Below are 20284 nucleotides of genomic sequence, written 5' to 3'. Positions count from 1 at the left end.
AATGAAAACTCACGAAATGGTATTAAAACCCAAAAATAATACTTTCAGGTTTTTAAAAGTAATTTTATTTTTGAAGCAGCTCTCTGGCCCAATTTCTTGAAAACCTAACCCAGCCCATCCGCACAAACACTTGTCACTCCCCTTCTCTGTTTACCAAAAACCATACATTTCTTCACTAAAAATTTCCCTCTCGTCTTTATTCTAATCAATAAGTAACAGCAGCAACCATGCACGTACTCATCTCCTGGCTGATTATGCAAGCAGTCACATCATATCCTAGCAAAGCATGCAAGCCGCCATCTCTTTTCTCCACAAGAAATTTCACGCAATACCATGCAAATATGGGTGATACGAAACCAGGTATAGGCGTTGTTTCCTAAACGAAAGAGGAACCTCTACACTAAGAAAAATCATATGGGAGCAACCTCTGCACCAAGAAGAATCATGGAACCTTGTTTCGTCCTCAGAGTCATAATTGCCCCAAGAATTACTTCTAAATTGTGAAGGAATGATGAACCTTGTTGCCACCTCTAAACCACGGACTGTAAGTAATTTAGGACCTCACTCGTCTAAATCGTAGGCCCGCAGTTCTTGGTCGTAAAATGCGTAGAGCATGTCATCTACAATGACAGGTCCAAATTATACTCCCAAGACCGATTAGTTATATAAAAAATGCAGATACCAACACCATAATAATCCTCTTCATCTTTTGATAGACTACGTGCTTGGATAGAATTAAGTTCTCTACCACCTGAGGGACATCTATTGGCGAGGTAATGACGTACAGATTTTTGCCCTGCGAAATATCCTCTCTTTTATTTATTTATTTTTTCTGGTCAAGTAAAAGCATATTAACTATCAGGAAAGGTTACTAAATTGGTTGGGAAAGGTTGTTATTGAATCTGATTCTCAACTTTTGCTGATGCCTGTCAATATATAGGAAGGTAATGAATGTGATACAACTTTCACATCCCAATTTTTTAGTACCTCAATGTTTTGTATCCTCATGTAGTATTTTGACAGATGTCCTGCATGTATTACTTGCCTTCTCACATAGCTCTAAAAGAAATTTAGGCTGTTGTTACAGACTTACAGTCTTCAAAGTGCACCTTGTTCATATGCAGCGTTCACCATGCCTCCAATATAGCAGCCTGCCATAACTTCTTCAGTATTGTACTCCCATTTTGTACTGCCCCGGCCCCATGGCACTCTGAAAATGTTGCATCTGTTCTCGAACCTACCTGCTATCCACCTCCATAGTTGTTTAGCAAAAGGGCATGACCAGAGTATATGATGTAGGCTTTCAGATTTCTTTTTGCATACACAAACAACACCTAGAAACTAGAGCAATTCCTCTTTTGAACCTTCTCTTCAGTCGCTGAACAGTTATTCATCAATTTCCAAGCAAGTGCTGAAGTTTTTGGGTGTATACATTTCTGCCAAATAAACTTGTGCGAAATTAGTTAATTCACACATAATTTATAAACATGCATGTTCTTACTCTTGATTAGTGATGCGGAATAAACGAGATTTAGAATAAAAGATGCGGAGATCTTCAAAAGGGATTGTATAATCAGATTTTACAACCTTCGAAATCCCTATGTAATCTCTGATCTTACAGCCACTCTCCTCTCTCTCTTCTGTTTTTCTTTTCTCTCTTCTTTTCTCTCTTTCTCTCTCTCTTATACTCCCTAACCGCTAACTGCTTCCTGATTCCACGATCTCCACCTCACCAGTTCATAACCGCTAACCGTCCCACTCATGCCTCAAGTACCGCGGCCTATATCCCCAGACTCTCACTCTGGTTTCTTAAGTTACCTCGGTCTTTGAGACATGTCATCCCCATGGTCATGAATTTGGTAGATACAAATGCCCCCTCTCGGCCCCCCGAACCTCGTGAAAAACTTCGTTTGGGGGTCCGAGATATTCTCAAATTTATCGATCCGCGGCCCCTACTTCTTTTACTTAATGATACCAACGTGTGCTTTCTCTCAACGGGCACGTGCTATCTCTCAACGGACACGTGCTTGCTCTGTTCTCTCACACGCGTGCTTAGCATGCCTGTACGCGTCATGATTACCTGCAGAACCTGACACCTCGTTCTTCGATATCCACGTGGCGCCCATCCTCTGGACCATTTCTCTTGACCTTTGGATATCACTCTCCTGAATATTACTTGCTTGCCCCTGATGCCTCGAATCCCGCTCAAACCCTCAAACCCTTCATCTTTCCCATTATTCTTCCATCTTTCATTCTCTAACCTCAGCACCTCTCTCTCTTCTTCCTCTTCCTCTCTGCTCTAATTGTTCCGCTCTTCTTGTTAGCATCTTCCTCCAAATTCTCTCTTACCGGGTTATCGTCTCCGTCATTTGTGCTTTCTCTTCCTTGCTTGCAGCCGCATTGAAGGTCAGGTTCGCTCTCCTTCCTCTTTCCTCTTTTCCATTCTTGGTTTTTTATTTAGTTCCGATCACTGTTCATCTCTTTTCCACGCCCATTAGGCTGTGGGATATCTTTATCTTGATCGAATTTTGGAAATCCCTGCTTCTTTGCCTCGCCCACTCTCGAATATCATGTCTGGTTCGGAGTCCTCGAACTCCTCTGTCGTCCGATCTGATCGATCGGAGACCCCACCCTCTAGATCTAGTAACACCATCGGGCCGACGGATCGGACTCTCCCACCTCCGCTGGCGACAAGCCCCGCCGCTATCCCTTCTACCTCGGGAGATCGTTTAAGCTTCCCCACCCCCCACACTACCACAGACCCAACCTAGACGATCAAAGCCGCTTATGGCATCCCGGATGATGTCTTTGTTAGAGCATGTGTCGGTGTGACTCACTTTCCCATCTTGTAGAACCGCGGCCGGGAGCCCGGTCGCTACCGGATTGGGCAAATAGTAGCCGCTTTAAGGTTCCCCCTGTCTTTGCTTGACGTAGAAGTATGCAATCACTTCAACATTCCGCCATGTCAAGGCATTGGCAATTTTTGGCGTGTCATGTACGCTGCCAACTTTTACAACAAAACCAACTCTCCCCAGATCAAACTCCGCGATGTCATTGCCCATTACTTCATCAAAAAAGAGTACCAAGTTTGGCGAAGTAGGCTATCAATCCTTTTGTAGTCGTCCACGAAAGAAATCTTTCATTCTTCACATCACCACCTCTGATAAAGTGTGGCACCATTACCCTTTGTATGTGTCCGGGAACTTTCTGTCAGCGGACATCCCTTCTGAGGTTTCTCTAAGGCACTTACACTTTCTCGAGCGGTAAGTGTATCCGAAAGCGCCATGTGTCCTTGTATTCATTCTTATCCGCCTTTGACCTTGCCGCTAACTTTCTTTGTCACGGGTTGGAGGCCCGATTCTCATTCACAACTATACAACTGGCGGTGTCTACTCCGCAATCTTTCGAAACTCCGCGATCCGGGAAACGACCGGTCGCGGCCTTCTTGGCATTGATCCCGAAAAGCCACTCCGGCTCTTCTCGACCCAACCCTCAAAGACTTCGCCCCGATCAAGGCCCTTTTCTATCGTCCCGCCTCCACCTAAAGAGAGATTGCCCAAACCTTCTCCCCCAAGACTAAGAGAGGCTACACCAAAAGATCTCTCATTCACAAGCCGAGGCCCTTAGAGCCGCCGGCCGCACGGACCAAGAAACCCTCTACCGCCGCTCCGGACCAATCCACCCCCGCCCAGGTGTTCCCCGCTCCTATTCTTCCCTTTGCGATTGGGAGGGGCGATTTTGCGATCTCCGACTCCCCTCCCCCCACTCGTAACATGGATGTCAACAAACTCAAATTGTGGGAAATGACCAAGAAGATGAAGCAGATCGACTTCGGCTGCCCAGGGCCACCCGCCAAGAGGTGTAGAACCGCGGGTAACACCTCCACTCGATGCCCCATCCGCCCCTCAGCTGCGGCCCCACGGCCGTTGGTCCCATCAGCGCCCATCATGGTAAGGATCCTGCGCCGGTTGGGCCGAAATCGGCATCCCGAAGTTCAAGGCCGGGATCGCCTGCCACCACTAGAGACTCCGCTTTAGACAATGCCGCGGTGGCCTCTCCTCTCTTTCTTCTCATCCCATCTTCCACGAGATCAAGCTTCACGGTGACTTTCGAACGCGTTGTCGCCACCGCTACCGCCATCTACACCGGGTGGGAGAAGGTGAGTCTCATCTTGATTCTTTTGCCTTGCATCATTACTTTGTGTCACCTCTAACTCCTCTCGTGTTCACCGGTGAGCACGGATATAGGCTACGCCATCCGGGATTGACTAACACCTTGACACCACGGAGGAGGTGGAAGCGGAGATCCATGGGCGGACGGGCCGGAAGGCAAAATATGCCAAGCCGGAGAAAGAACGCGATGACTATCGTATCGCGCCCTCAAGGCACACAACGCGACAATAAGGTCACGAAGGGGCTCTCCGTCGCAAAAATAGCGGACCTTCAGGGCTAAACCGACCAGTGAGAAGGCGCAAAGAATGGAGGCCGCAAAGCAAAACCACCTTGAACAATCCACGGCAGCTGCCTCGACCGCTTCCGCACTCTAGCGAAAAGAAAATCGCTAGGAACTGGCGTCCGGATGGCCGAAGCTTTCTACCATTCGCCGGGAGACTTCTTCCCTCCCGCCTCCCCGCCCGGACCAAGCTGCCGATCCACTGCTGCTACCTCCCTCCGCCCCCGACAAGGAGCCCCTAAGATCGTCCCGGCCACCGATGAGGTAGTAAACATATCCGGCGGCTCACCCCGTAAAGAGATGCCCGAGGACACCTCTACTCCCGCACCCGCCGAGGCGCAAAGGATCGGAGTTCAACCTCTTTGTTTTATAGCTCAATATCTTTTGTAATATACTTGTTCTTTACTTGGTGTTCTCGATATTATCGTGCCCCCGTGATTTCTCGGTGTTCCCGGTAGCCGGCTCAAACCTTTGCCAATTAACGATGTATTCCGTGATATTTTTTGGGAAAATGTTTTTCCAAGTTGCTCAACTATATTATGCTTAGTATGCGGACAATCTGTTTTCGGGCCGCATACAATCCGCCTAAAATTTGTTTTCGACCACCGCATCCGCTGATGGCTTCCCTCTCACCGCCTATGGCAGCTGCGTAGGCTATTTGGGGGCGCCTTAGTTCGCCCAGCTTGGTTTCGGACCTCGCCGTCCGCCGAAGGGCTCGTCCCCCCTTATCTTTCTCACCGTGAGGCTCTTTGGGGCGGCTTCGGTTTGCCCCAGCTGGTTTCGGACCTCATCGCCCACGAAGGGCTCGTCCCCTCCGTTATCTCTCACCGTAGGAGGCTCTTTTAGGCGCCTCGGTTTGCCCCGGTTGTTTTGGACCTCATCGTCCACGAAGCGGCTCGTCCCCTCGGCCGCCTCTATAGCCAGTGAGAGGCTGTTAGGGGCGGCTTCGGTTTACCCCAGCTTGGTTTGAGTGTTCACGGCCATTACACTGCCAAATTCTTTGGTCTCGATTGCACCTGATTCGTTGACAGCATGGGCGACACATAACATCATCATACACTTAGATGAGAATCTCTGTTGATTCCAGAGCTTGTCTTTAATTAAAATAAAACTGTACAAAGCATCACTCATAAAATTTCTTCAACATTCTTATGTTCCAAGGTCTCGCGATGTCCTCCCCCTTCGTAGTCTGTAACCGATAGGTCCCGGCCCCGCCCTTCTCGACCACGGTGTATGGCCCCTCCCAGTTGGGCCCCAACTTTCCGTCCTTCTTTTTCGGTGGTCGGGTTACTTTTTCTCGAACGCGCGTCCCCACTTGAACTGCCGCCGGGGCTTCACCCTCTTGTCATACTGCCTCTGCAATCTCCTGTGGTACTCTTCCAACTTGATGCGCGCCATATCCCTCCTTTCCTCTGTAAGGTTCAGGTCCGCAGCTAAAATAACTTCATTGACTCCTCCCTCTACGGCTCTGGTTCTCGTTGTCGCCTCCACCATCTCTACGGAATCACCGCCTCCACTCCATAGGCCATGGCAAATGGCGACTCTTGAGTGGAAGTTCGGTGGTGTTGTTCGGTGCGCCCAGCACCTCGATTCAACTCGTCCCCCACGCCCTTTCGATCTTAACTTCTTCTTCAAATTATCCATTATTGTCTTGTTAGAGGATTCTCGCCCCGTTATTCCCTCGGATTGTAAGGAGCCGAGAATCCTTGCTTCACCTTGAATGCTTGGAGGAATTCGCGTGCTTTGCCCCCCATGAATTGAATACCGTTATGCTGCGACATTATGGTATCGCGGCAGCCCAAATCGGCAAATTATATTTTCCCACGAAATTTCTTGACTTGCTCCTCCTTAACTTTCTGCAGCGGTTGCCACCCCTCAACCCATTTGGTGAAATAATCCGTCGCGCTGCCAACACGAACCTTCGCTTGCCATCGCCGAGGGAGCGGTCCAACGATATCGAAGCCCACATGGCGAAAAGGCCAAGGATCAATACCTTATGCAAAGATTCTTCGGTAGGAGCATGTATCGGGCCGGTGAGAATCTTTGGCATTTCTCACACCTCTTGGCATACTCCGCTTAGTCCCGCTTCATGTGCGCCAAAAATACCCTTTGAGAGATAATAATCGATGTGCCGCCGTCCCCTACCGCGAGAATGACTCCCACAATCCCCTCATGAATCTCACTCAAGACCTCTTACGCTTTGTTTAAGCCCGATGCATTTCAATAACGGTCCAACGACATTGCGTCAGACAAGTCACCATCTATCGAGTGTATCTTTGAGACACTGCTCCATTCTTTTCTCTCCCGCTTGTCTTCGATCTCGACCCGCAAAGGAAACTCTTTATGGGTTCCTCCACCTGTCTCATTCTCGGTGACTCCCAAAATCTGTTTCACCCTCCGACGTGCTTGGTTTGTTCAAGACCCTAATTTCAAACGGCTCGCTTTCCCGGTTCGGTAAGATCGCCGCCACACATATGCTAACGATCGGGCGTGTCGGTTCTCACCGCGCCCAAAGGGCGAACTTGATCTCGAGTAAACTTGTTAGCCTTTCTCTCGTAATACCTCTAAATATTTTGCCATCCGGGGCACCGGGCCTGCGAAACTCTCCGCTTCATTTGACATATTACCAAATTGGAATCAAATACACCGTTAATTCATTCACCCCAAGATCGGCGCCATTTCCAACCCCGCTATCACCGCCTCATACTCGATTCATTGTTCAAGTCCGCGAACCCCAACTTCATCGATAATTTAATCGGTTGTTCTCCGGTGTAACCAACACCACCCCGATCCCGCCTCCGGTGTCGTCGGATCCATCTGCAAAGACCACCACCACCGCTTTCATATCCCGAGGGTCGAATGGATCATGACTAGGATCGCCCTCTCGCTCCATAACCATTTCCTCTCCCCATGTGGTCCTCGGCGGGAATTCCCCGCCAGAATTTCTGCCATAGCCTGCGGCTTTCTCGGCCGTCCCCGACTGGTACTCTATGTCGTATGAACTTCAAAGACTACCGCCCCACTTCAACATTCTTCCCCGACTTTTCCGCTTTCGGGGCCTGTTTGAGTGGTAAATTTGTCACCACCACTACCGAAAGAGCATCGGCACGGTTTTAGTTTCAAAGTCGAAAAACCAACGCCAGAGCGAATTTCTCGATCCCCGCTATATCCGGTTTCTCGCATCTAACATGGTTTTGCTCACAAAATACACCGCCTCTCTATCTTGTCCACCACCACCCTATCAACACGGAGCCGATTAAGCGCATCTCGACACCCCCCAAGTCTGATACGGTTTTCTCCTTGCCCCGGTCGCGACAAGATAGGGGCTCTTCCCCAAATAAACCTTTAACTCCCCGGAAAGCTTTTTCACACGCCGGTCCATTGGAAGTCCGTTGTTTTCCCGCGAAGAGAGCAGTGCTGAGGTCTACACTTGTCCGAGGATTTTGAAATGAATCTGTTGAGAGCCGCGATTCTTCCTGCCAACCTCTGGACCTCTTTCACATCCTGGGGTGATTGCATCTCTACCAAAGCCCTGATCTGGTCCGGATTTGCTTCTATTCCGCGGTATGTGACGATGTAACCCAAGAACTTTCCCGACGTCACCCCAAAGGTGCATTTGTCAGGGTTCAACATCAGCTTGTAGGTCCGTAATATTGCAAACGTCTCCTTCAATCCCTCCAGATGTTCCTCCTCGGTCATACTCTTTTCCACCATGTCATCTATGTAGATTTCCATTCCCCTTCTGATCTTGCTCTCAAACATCTTCTCACCTATCCTCTGAAAGGTAGCCCCGGCGTTCTTCAAGCCGAAAGGCATTCGAATTATAACAAAGAAACTCCCCTCTACTATAAACGCGGTTTTGTCTTGGTCCGACTCATACATGAACACCTGATTGTATCCCATAGACGCGTCCATGAAAGAGAAGAACTTAAACTCCGCAGTCCGATCCACCAACTCGTCTATCCGCGGCATTGGGTAACAATCTTTCGGACATTGTAAATTGACATCCGTGAAGTCGACACACATTCTTACCTTTCCATTCTTTTTTGGAACCGCGACAATGTTGGAGAGCCATTCCGTGAATTTGCATTCGCGAATAATCCCCGCCGCTTTCAACCTATGTATCTCCTCCCGTATTCCCTGCGCATACTGCGGCTTTAAGCCTCTCATCTTTTGCCGGATGGGCTTGGCCCCTTCTCTCATATGCAACTGTGACAAAGCAAATTCTGGATCCAAATTCCACCGGATCCTCCACGCACCATCGCGAACACATCATTGTTCTCCATCAACAAAGGCGGTCAACTTTGCTTTCCAACTCTCCGATAAATCGCCCCAATAGACACCGGTTCTCCTCCTCTCCAAAGATTTACGTTCACCGTCTCCACCTCATCCATCGTTTTCGCCCCCATCGGCAACTCGGGACCGTTACGCGATCTCGTGATTGCTTCGCCCGTGTCCGCCCTCTTTCCGCCCGCATGCGTGTCCGTGCGGATCAACTCTCGAACCACCACCGGTGTATTCTTTGAGCCGCGGCTTGGTCTCCTCTTATCTCGTACATTCCTCCGCTTAGTCGGGAACGGATCACTTGATAGTAGGTGGATGGAATTGCCTTCATCTCGTGAATCCATCTCCTTCCCCAAGATGGCATTGAATTGCGATGTGGAGTCCACAACCATGAAACGGGTGAACACCGCTTATAGGACCTGCGATTCTTGGTAGCTCCAGTTCCCTATGGGTTCGGTCATGCTACCGCTTGAATCCAAAACAGATTAGTGCCGGGAGGCTTCAATTGTTTCTTCTCAATATTCATTTCCTCCATAGCACCGCTAAACAACAAATCCACCGAAGCCCGCGCGATCTATTAACACCCTCTTCACCATGTAATTACCCATCGAATTGTTATCACCAACAGATCCTCGTGGGGAGATTACCGCTTCCGGATCCTTTGGCGAGAATTCTATCCTACCATCCCCTCCGTGGCCCCCGCACCGGGTCGCGGAATGCTTTCGAGACCTCATTTATCTGGCTGTAAAGGGACGCCCTCCCTCGACTTTGTCCCGGATGAGCATTCCTTCCTCTTGTTTCCCACCGAAGATGACATTGATGGTTCCTAGGATCCTCGCTACGGTGGGCGCTTCTTTGACCGGATGTGCCTCCCCGATGAACTCTCTCAAAGAACCCCTTTTCTATCATTCTCTCTACCAACCACCGCAGCGAACACCTTCATTGGTTCTCGTGGTTTCGATCCGTGGTACGCCGCGAAACGGCTTCTCTTCCAGTTCTCTAGGCGTTTTCTGGACCTTCAAAAATCTGCATCCCTTTGATTAACGGCAATATCTCCTCTAAAGTTTTGTTCAAAGGAGTTGTCGCTATATCGCGGTATGGTTTTCTCGCGGCGTCTCTCCTCGCTATGTCTCGACCTCTCTCCGACTTTGTGTGTCTCTTTCCCCTGTAAGATCCCCGCTTCACGGGCCGCGGCCTTTCCTCCGTCTTTCCGGCCGCTTACGTCTACACTATGCACCGATTTCTCCGCCTTCCTAGGCTCCTTAGCGCCTTCTGCGGATATCCTCATATCGTTATGTATTTCTCGACCTTTGGATACAAAGGCATGTAACGTCCGCGGACTTCGATTTTGGACACGATTCATGGACTCTAGTACCACGCTTCAACCCATGCCGGAATGCTATTACCGCGGTGTGCTCATCCAAATTCTCTACCCTCAACGTCTCCTCCTCGGCGAACCTACACAAAATTCCCCGGCTCTCGGGCGGATTTCGCTTTGACATTGAAGAGGTCCGCGATATCCACTATTCTCCGTTTCGATGAATGAAATGGTCCACGAATGCTCGCCTCCAAATCCTCGAACTTCTTTATCTTTAGCGACGTCAATCGGTAATACCAATCCGAAGCTCCCCTTTCGGACTAGCGGAAACATCATGCAGCCGGAGTCCGCCTTACTCTCTTGCCCGCGGCCGCATCTGGCTTAAAATGGTGTAAGTGGTCCGCGGATCACCCTTCCCGTCATATCGCTCGAACCTCGGTTTAGTAAACCTCTTTGGTACCTCGAATTCCAAATCAATCCGCTGCGGGTTCGATTAAGTCCGCTACTACCTTCCTCACCACCCCCGCTTTTTTTTTTTCCGCCGTCCGACTTATTTCTCTATCCTTTTCAATCATCGCCTGGATCACCTCCAGCGACCCATCCCCCTCCGGATCACCTCTTAGCCCTCGAGGCTTCCTCACTCGCTGTTCCCCATCTCGCTATTCTCCTCGCTCTCTAGTCCCTCCCCTCTTTGTGTAGTTTCCCTTTCTCTTCTAAGATCTTCATTCTCCTCCCTCAATCTCGCTACTTCTTCCCCGCAAGAGTTGTCCGGTTGCCTCTGGCCGTCTTGAACTTCCTCCTGTGTTTCTTCCAACTCCACACTCGAGCCTCTCCCTCATCGATTCCTCTCTCACTTTTTTTTGGTCTCCCTCTCCCTTTCTTAGTCATCGTTGCCATCCTATAACCCTTTCTTCTTGTCTCTAAACCGTAGGTCACTTTCGTGTGATCCCCAGCACGGGCCAAATGTATAATCAGATTTTACAACCTTCAAATCCCTATGTAATCTCGATCTTACAGCCCACTCTCCTCTCTCTCTTCGTTTTCTTTTCTCTCTTTTTTTTTCTCTCTCTCTATACTCCCTAACCGCTTCTTCCCTCGATTCCATCGATCTCCACCTCACAGTTCATAACCGCTAACCGGGTCACTCATCTCCTCATCATGGCCTATATCCCGTACTCTCACTCTCTGGTTTCTTAAGTTACCGATGCTCTTTGAGACATGTCATCCCCATGGTCATGAATTTGGTAGATACAGGGATGATTGATTTATCGAAGAAGAAGAAGATTAAATAGAAAAATTATAGAAGTTGGGGGAGAAAAGTATAATAGGTTTTAGAGATTTGATAGTTTGATAATTGAATGAACTAACTAAACTACAATGACATCTTTATATAGATAAACCATAATTGATTAACAATGAAACTAGACTTCTAAATCAAACCTAGACTTCTAAAGCTAATTAAACTCTAAATAGAAAATACTAAATATTCTAAATTCCTAATAAGTAATAATTCTAATTTCAAAAATATTAATATTAATAACTAAAAGATGGTACTCTATGCTTGGTGTCCTACATCGGGCTCCTTCTTGAAAAGAACATGACCTCGTGTTAATGTCCGAATATGAGTATCTTCCTCACCATGATATTGAAAGATGTCTTGGACGTTGAATGTGTTGGAAATTCTAAAGGTAGAAGGAAGATCAATCACATATGCATTGTCATTCATTTTGGCGTGAGCACCTTTTGAAAGGACCATACTTCTTCATCTTCATCTTGTTATAAGTTCTAATAGGTTTTCAGCCTCACATGCACTACATGGATCAACTCACTCTATTGGTGCTTTTTGTGTAATCAGGTTGTTGAGGTTTCCACCTCCAAAACTGGCAAACACGGCCATGCCAAGTGTCACTTCATAACAATTGACATATTCACATCAAAGAAGCTTGAAGACATTGTGCCCTCATCCCACAATTGTGATGTAAGTTCATAATTTGATTGTTTTCTCGATCTATTATGCTCTCATTCCTTGCGTATCATAAATTCCTGTTTTTCTTCACCATTAGCATATGAAATTTTGGATGACTGATTGCCCGTGTTGATATCTATTTTCCAGGTTCCTCATGTTAATCGTACAGACTATCAGCTGATTGATATTTCTGAAGATGGCTTTGTTAGTTATTAGTATTATACTATTATCACATAATCTAAGTCAGGAAAAGTGCTTTCTCCCAAGATAATTTTAGCGATTCTTATTAGCTAAGTGACTGAGGTTGGGTCCTTTCAGGTGAGCCTATTAACTGAAAATGGGAACACCAAGGATGATCTAAGGCTTCCTGAAGAGCCACTACTAACCCAGGTGTGTACTGTTTCTATTGTCCTCTCTTTAAGACTGATTTTTCATATTCTTTGGAACTAATTCCTTGTCATTTTTATAGATTACAGAGGGGTTTGCTGAAGGAAAAGATCTGGTGGTGACTGTCACGTCTTCGATGGGAGAAGAGCAGATCTCAACTCTCAAAGACATTGGCCCTAAAACTAATTTCTATTCCGCAGCCTATGTGCCTACCTGGTGGAGTAACTATGTGGAATAATTACTTTATCTTTTGCTTCTGTTAGATCTATGTCCACTACTATGATCAGGTAGTTGAGCTTTATGGGCTTAACTTGAGTTTAAAACCTTTATGGGCTCAACTTGAGTTTAAAACCTAAGTCTTTACCTTTAATAGGGTGGCGGATTGAGAGAGAAAGAAAAAGAGAAGTAAGAAGAAAAGAAAGAAGAGGAGAGAGAGAGAGAGAGAGAGAATATTATAAGGAAAAGATGAGGAGGTGGAAGCGGAAAATCGACTCAAAGCTTGGAGCTCGGTAGCTCGAAGTCAATTCTTGGAGTTGGGAATTTGCTAATTGGTGAGTAATCATTCTACCAATTTCTTGTGAACTTCAGAATTTAAGTTTGAGTTTACCTATACCATTATTTTTCTTTGATTTGCTTTTATGAATATACATAGTTACTAAATCATGGACTACGGTGGAGGAGATATTTGAACCAATTGATATTATTGTTTAGTTGATTTAATTGTTTGAGTATGTGGTTATGATTGTCTGACTGTATGGCTTGATTTAATTTATGTAAATGCCGATTATCAAGAAATAATTGTGAAGGAAAGGAAAAGAAGTAAGCTAGGTGCTTTTAAGCCCTTCTGCCATAGGAAGTAGGCACCAGTACAGCCAGTACTAGTTCGGTAGTAAGTGGTTACGGTAAGACTGATTTGAAAACAGAAAAACTCCTGGCTTCATTATTTTTCATTATAAGTTGGCTTAAGGAAATAAAGAGACACAAGGTCGGGCTAGTCTGGTGCCAAGTGCACTTGGGGAAAAGGGGATGCTTGGCTTTGAGAGTAGCTTTGCTTAGAGAAGAAATCCGTCTTTCTTCCATCACGGTAAGCTTGTTCTTTTTAGGGCTGTTAATTCAGTTCAAGTGTATCATAGATCAAACTCTTTCAAGCCTTTTAAATCAAGCTTGTTGCAAGGCTAAAACCCATTTACTAGTAGAGGCAGAACAAACACTACCAAAAAAAGGAGTTTACCCGACAGACGCTTGCATAAAGAATACCCGGACGGTTTGTGTCTGTAGGAAGTTCCCAACGCAATTTGTCACTCCCGCTCTCATTCCCACTCCAAGAAGGTACACTCTCACATATCTCTCACTCTCACTCAAGTAAATACAAAATCACTTCTTTTTAGTGTTTTCAAAATCAAGTTTTGATTTCATATATACTAATCATTTGTTTTGGTGATTTTGTAGGTTGTTTTGTAATACTTCATCAGCTTGAACGCCTTGAAGCCATTAAGGTAAATAATTTGATTATTTCCTAATGATTTATTTATAAAATTTGGGTTTAGTTAAATATTGGATTTTTGCTTTCGGGTTTTTTGTAGTCGAGTTCAACTGCAATTCATTTAAAGACGAAAGACGTGTGTGTGTTTTCCAACCACTTCGCCATATTTCTGGTAAGTTTTCCAATTTACTTTATGTGTTTCAAAGAAGGGTTGTTACAGTGTATGTTGAATTTGACCCAGAACCATCATTTTCAAAAAGATGCTAATAAAATGTTTGATAAGATACCTGAAAGAAAGTCTTAATTAACCAAACTATTTTGGGTTTATCTCAAAATGAGTATTTTAGCAAAGTATTAATGGAGTTTAAGATTGTTTTTATGGGTGGGTTTAGACCAAATTCTGTTATTGTTACTAGTCGTTGTTGGGTTATGAGGTTGTCAAACTTGGTTTGGAATTAAACTACGAGCTGAAATGGTTTTTATGTAGCTACTGATTTGTTAATAAAGTATTAGTGTGGGGATTTTGGTTGTTGTTTGAGAATGTTTAAGATGTTTCTTGATAAAAATGTGGCTAGCTATATTGCTTTGATGGCATTGTTATTGCAAAGTGGTATGTATACCTCGCCGCGTCTTGGAGGTGTTTAAGGCAGATGTAGTTTTGTGATTTGGGTATATTTTCTTACATCTTGTTCATTTATTTGTGGTGGCTTCTTCGTCCACATTCCTGAGTTCCTTCTTATGTGGAATAATAAGGGGGTATGTATTGGAAGGATAAGTATACATTGAAAGTATAATGCCTAATTTTATGTTGATCCTACAGTAATCTGTTGACTTCTTTATCAACGAGTTTTGGTTATAGGGCGAAGCTCATGTTGGTAGTTGTAGATTTTATACCAAATTTTTGTGATGGTGTTTGCAGGTGTTCACGTCCTTGATATTCATGAATCTGAAGGAGTTTGGGATATGTTTGATATTGAACATCGGATGTGCTAGCTTGTGAACTTGGTATAGGTTCCTTATGACTTTCAATGTAAATTTCATACAATATTTTCTAGCGTCGGAGATTATGTTGTTTCTTAGGTTAATGCTGTCATTGGAAAAGAGTTTGGTACACCCTAGGAAGCACGGATACCGATACGCAATACGGATACGCGGACACGACATTTTTCAAAAATATAGGACACGGATACGTCATGGACAAGTTTGAATAATATATATATAAATATTATATAATTGAGCATTTTTCACCAAATTCAAATTAAAATGGCAATTCATCTTTCTTCTTTCTTCATGGGAAGGTTTTGAAAATTTATCCATGGAGGTTGCAGATTAAAATTAGTTAGTCAGATACCACTTAATCACTTCATCTTTTTTCTCTTGCATCTCTTCTTAATTTGGATTTTATTTCACTTGTTTTTTTTTGTTGAAGTTCCAAAAAAATTTCTTGTATGTGTGAGATTACTGTTCCCCGCGTATCCCCCACGTGTCGGAAATTAAAAAAATTAATTATAAAATTGGATACTCCAAATCACGTATCCGACACGTATCGGGGCGTATCCGTGTCGAACACGTATCGGACACCGATACTTCACCTTTAGGGACGTATTGGTGCTTCATAGGGTGCAGCTTACATGCTCTTAGCTTGAAAGTGTCAAGTAATAATTTTGTTTATGCCAATGACATTACTAGGGTAAAAAGTGTTACTGCCTAAATCATTAACTGTTTAAATGTTTTTTTTTCTGGGCAGACACGAGTTTTAGATTACTCTGCTAGTGATGTAGGAAAATGGACAACAACGTTTTTATTTTAACTCAACCTCCAACCAACTTTTGGCACAGGCTGGACTTGATCTTGAACACATAACTGTCTTCTGTAGAACTTCTTTTGTCATTCAAGTACTATATTATGCGGATGTTTCGTCTGTTTATTTTCCTTTTATAAAATTTGCATTGATTTTCTAGTACAATGTTTCATACTACAGAAAAAAGAAAACAGAGTGATTTGTGAGGCAATTACTCGTTGGCTTCCTCTAGAGGTCGAATCTGATTGCTTTAACTTTCATATATATTGTATACCTATCACGAAACTTTCAAGTTATTTTCACTCACTGTAGAACAAAGCTACAAGGAAGAGTTATGCAAGACACACAGTGGTGTGCCTTCAAACTGCAGTACTAAACTTTTAGGCTTCTTTAAACAGGTATGCTTTCAAACCTTTCTAGTTTGCTTCTAGTAGATCATTTATGTTGTATGAAGCGGTTTGGAATTTGTTCGTGTGTTGCTATGCCACTGATTACGAAAGGGAAAGGTTTGATTGTCTTCTTTTAGTTCTTTTGGGTCATACATACAAGACACAATAGTTTATTTTTGTATGATAGTGTAAGACAAGGATGAAGAAAAGAACAACAAAGAGACAATACCTGGCCCGAATCTCAGCTTCAGTATAGGTCCTTACATTGTTCTCAGGAACTCCAAGTGCTTTCCCAAGAATCTGCATGACCAAGGAAGAATTTTTTGCATCAGCACCCTCATTTTCCAATCCAGTTTCAAGTACCAAAACTACTGCTTCAGCAGCCTCAAGTAAAGCATTCAACATGACCATAGCAAACTAACAGTAGAATTACGTAATCTGTCTTCGAAAGTAATTGCTAAGAGGAGAAGCAAAGTAATAGACCTGCACTCGATGAGGGAAAATCTGAAGAAGAGCTTCAGAATATTCTTCAGTAATTCTCCTTGATCTATCAAAAGTAGCTTTCAGTCTCAATCCCCAAATGGTTTTACCATCCTTGCTGCCTGACAAAATATTCAAAAACCAGGACTAAGAAGATATACTTAGAAACAGTCAGAACAAAATTAACTCAAAGAGTAGTCATCCAGTTCGTTCAAAACTGAGAAAATACCTTCTCTTTCAGTTAGACCTTTCTGCTTCCATGCTAGGAGCTCATTCTCAATTGCGGTACATTCCTCTAGCTTCCAACCAGAAAGTCCCAACTGGCGAATTCCAACAGCTAGAGCATCAAGTAGATCATTCCAAGAACTTGCATTCACAGGCCCTGCATTTTGTGCTAGCCAAGACAGCCCACCCATAGCTTCGAGTGCATTAAGGAATCTATTTAGAGCAAACACAATCTACAATGATTTAGTACTAAGCAGACCTCATCTAATAACTCAGTACAGCTTCACCAAATAAAACAATGAACACCAAGTTAGATAAAGACCTGCTATAAAAGTAGTAAACTTGATATTTATTTTCTTCAATCGATTCAATTTATCAAAAATACTTTGTCAATTGGCCACTGCAAGAGTTCATCTGCTTCATTGCAATGCCATACTTATTTGTTATTTGGTCATACTAACAGTTCCAACATATTAAAGATGAATCCCATTTTTCCCATTTTGACTTAAAGAAAGGTGTTCACTATAACATAGCTCTATCTAAGTACATGCATGGTGTAGGATTTCGAACTATTCAAAGATTGCTTCTATTCACAATGAAGAAGACTACCTTTCATTGCATTCTTGATAAACAACATAAAAACTATTACACGGAAGAACCCATAGGTGTAATCTTTTTATCACAAATCACACTTTAACAAATGACTACTATACCCTTACATAATAACCTAATTATCCTTCTTTTCCTAACAGCTTGGTTATGTTCTCTTCCTTTACTATTACTTAGGCAAGCTGGACTACCACAGAAACCACATTGTTCCAATGTAATGTGTGTACACCGCCTGGAGCTATGTTCTCTACAAAGTTGATGCAGCAGAAGCATGATGCGTAATTGCGATAAAATTCATAAAAACAAAATGAAAACATAGATATTTGACCTTCAGTCAAACACCTGAAACAGCTTATAATGGATTGTTTTTTTAAGTCCTTGTTCAGAAGTCCTCATTCCGCCAAGAAAGGTGCTTATTGCCTTCTTTTTCTTGTTACGTATCAACTAATAAATATTTAGCTCTGATCAGAAAAAAAATCTGTAACGCATTACCCCAGACAGAAAGACTAAATAGTACTTGAAAATAGACCATAACTATTGCACATAATAAGAACTAAATCACAGGAATCTTTTAAATGTACCTGCTTAAAAGAACAAAAGAGTAGTCCTCAATCCCAATCTCACAAAGGCGCCACTGCACAGGAGCAAGATCATTTAGGAAAAAATGCTTTACTTCAGGAAACCACTCCATCATGAAACATGATAAATAAGTATTTATCTTATCTCAAAAGACCTTTTGACGATTATATTGCAGCATCAGGGGCATCATTCAAGGCCACTTTCAAGACCTTTCACAAGCAGTGCTCTTAAAGACGACAAGGATTGCAACGCTTTCATCAGTAGATCAGCCCCATCCTTCTTCAAGAAATTGCCAGGTTCGTCCATTCTGTCTAAACTCTGCAAAATACAGTTCACCCATATATTAGCCATTTGCTGTTCAAGATTAGGATCTATTGAGAGTATCCACATTATGTAGGTCCATATGACCTCCACAAACTATATAGATTTTTCTGAGTTTACTTGCCCCAACGCATTCAAATGACTGAAATGAGTATATTTTAAGCTTTCCATCTTTCATTCATTGTGGACATTAACTAGATTTTCTATCGATGAAACAACATTCTGATTACTTGCAATTCCAGTTCATTAAGAGTCTAAGAAAAAATCATTATAGAGAACCTGAGTTGTGTAGCATGTCAGCTCTGCTTGATTAACATCATAACTGATTTGGGTGAAACTATAACTTTCACCTAGAAATGAGAACAAAGCAATTAAAGCACAACATAAATACCTTCTTGCACTCTAGAAATAAAGAAAGAGCTGATAAGGTTTTTCCATCCAGAGAATCCTTAATTGATTCAAGTTGCTCCGTGAGGCTGCAATAGCACGCGTAGGAGTTATCACACCAAATCTGTCGCCAATTCTATTTTTCACATAAAAATTAAATCACTTATATCTATAGCTACGGTTACTGAATTCCACAAAAGAAATAAAGTAAAGTTAATTCCTAGAACGGTTTCGCGGCCGATAATTCAAGTACTTAACTTTGTTTTTAAATAACAACTCATAAGGCGAGCAAACCAAAGAGAAGAAGAGGAACCAAGTACTTGTGAAAATTGTTTGAGAGAGAGAGGAGGAGAAGAAGAACCAACCTACTACAAAACTAAACACACAAAAACGGGTTATGTAGACAATATGCATGCCAACTATAAAGTCCGGGAGGCGGGACTCTAACAAAATTTCATCTCTGGAGTAGTAAGATCCTTTGAGCAACTAAATAAGTAGATCATAACTGTGTGACATGGTCATTTGGACAGACATGAGCCGCATCTTTCATATGCCTATCAAGTAGTTATGTAGAAGAAAAAAAGTTGGACTTGCATCATCAGTAAGTAATTGCACATGAAGCTTTGATAAACCAAAACAAATAATAACCCATTCAGAAGATTCTGTGGATTCTTTTTCTTTTTCATGTATCATGAGGGTCATTTCCGGAAAATTCACAAAACAAATAATAAGAACATGCGAACATTGTGAAGTTATAAATAAATCTTGTTAAATAAGGAGAACCGTGACATTCATTGAGAATAGCATGTATATGTTGTGCGTGTCAGGTCATATTCAAAAGGAATCATGCAAAATACCTTCCTGCGTTGAAAAAGTCCTTCAGTTCATTATAAAATATTCTAAATTGTTCTACAAATGCTTCATTATATTCCCCAGGGTTCCTCGTAATTCTGGCAAGCATTGCTTCGGTAGCAATGAGATCTTCTGGGCCTGCATTACGATGAAGCTTGTTCTGTATAGTATGCTTGATTTCTTGCTGGACAATGCAACAGAATCAGTACTTAATACAAGACAACAAAATTTTAACACTGCACCAAGCAATTCAAGATATATATAACCTTGAGATCATGGGGGATGTCATTCCGATGAGCAATATATCTTATTCGAGTAAAGGGAACAGACGCAGTAAATTCTGACTTGAATGATGGAAGGCATGGATGAATTTTGCTTAATAACAAGTATCTCCTGAATATAGTTCAATAAAGAAAAAGAACTCTTTAGCAATAGAAGTGCAGTTTGACTGTTAGGTTCAATAAAGAAAATGTGCATAAAAGTACTCCGTCAAACAAATTTACCAGGGGAGATGTATCCTTCCTGTATGACATACTCTCCAGTTCGCGAAATATGAGTCTAGAAATCTCAGCGTGTCTGTTTGGTCGGTGATGGCCCCCATCTTCAAAGCATGGAATTTGCCCTATATTTATCCACTGCACAAGAAACATATTGCCATAAGCTTAAGGCCTGTAAAAACTAATTCAATAACAACACTTGAAGCAAGCAATAATTGCTCAACCTTAAGATAGATAGAAGAGTATATCAGAGC

General features: G+C 43.4%; 2 protein-coding genes across 2 annotated transcripts in view; one reads left to right on the top strand and one right to left on the bottom strand.

The window, feature by feature from the left end:
- Positions 1-876: 876 nt before the first annotated feature.
- Positions 877-20284, bottom strand: part of LOC147506789 (phosphoglucan, water dikinase, chloroplastic-like) — a 38642-nt gene continuing 19234 nt past the window's right edge. Inside the window, exons 10-13 of the mRNA XM_086558834.1 lie at positions 16790-16998; positions 16564-16682; positions 16310-16380; positions 877-1436 (exon numbers count right to left, since the gene is read on the bottom strand). Coding sequence (XP_086414960.1) covers positions 1394-1436; positions 16310-16380; positions 16564-16682; positions 16790-16998 — 442 coding nt within the window. The 3' untranslated portion in view covers positions 877-1393. The remainder of the gene's footprint in view (positions 1437-16309; positions 16381-16563; positions 16683-16789; positions 16999-20284) is intronic.
- On the top strand, positions 11707-16571 carry LOC147506791 (eukaryotic translation initiation factor 5A-4-like). Its single transcript, XM_086603716.1, has 6 exons — positions 11707-11742; positions 11847-12032; positions 12168-12224; positions 12339-12410; positions 12490-12958; positions 13686-16571. The coding sequence occupies exons 1-5, from the start codon at positions 11707-11709 to the stop codon at positions 12643-12645; spliced, it is 507 nt and encodes a 168-aa protein (XP_086459842.1). The 3' UTR covers positions 12646-12958; positions 13686-16571.

Source organism: Coptis chinensis, chromosome 4, assembly GCF_015680905.1.
Source record: "Coptis chinensis isolate HL-2020 chromosome 4, ASM1568090v1, whole genome shotgun sequence".
NCBI classification, from domain to species: domain Eukaryota; kingdom Viridiplantae; phylum Streptophyta; class Magnoliopsida; order Ranunculales; family Ranunculaceae; genus Coptis; species Coptis chinensis.
Note: the sequence above shows the minus strand (reverse complement) of the source record. Positions and strands in the feature narration are given on the sequence as shown.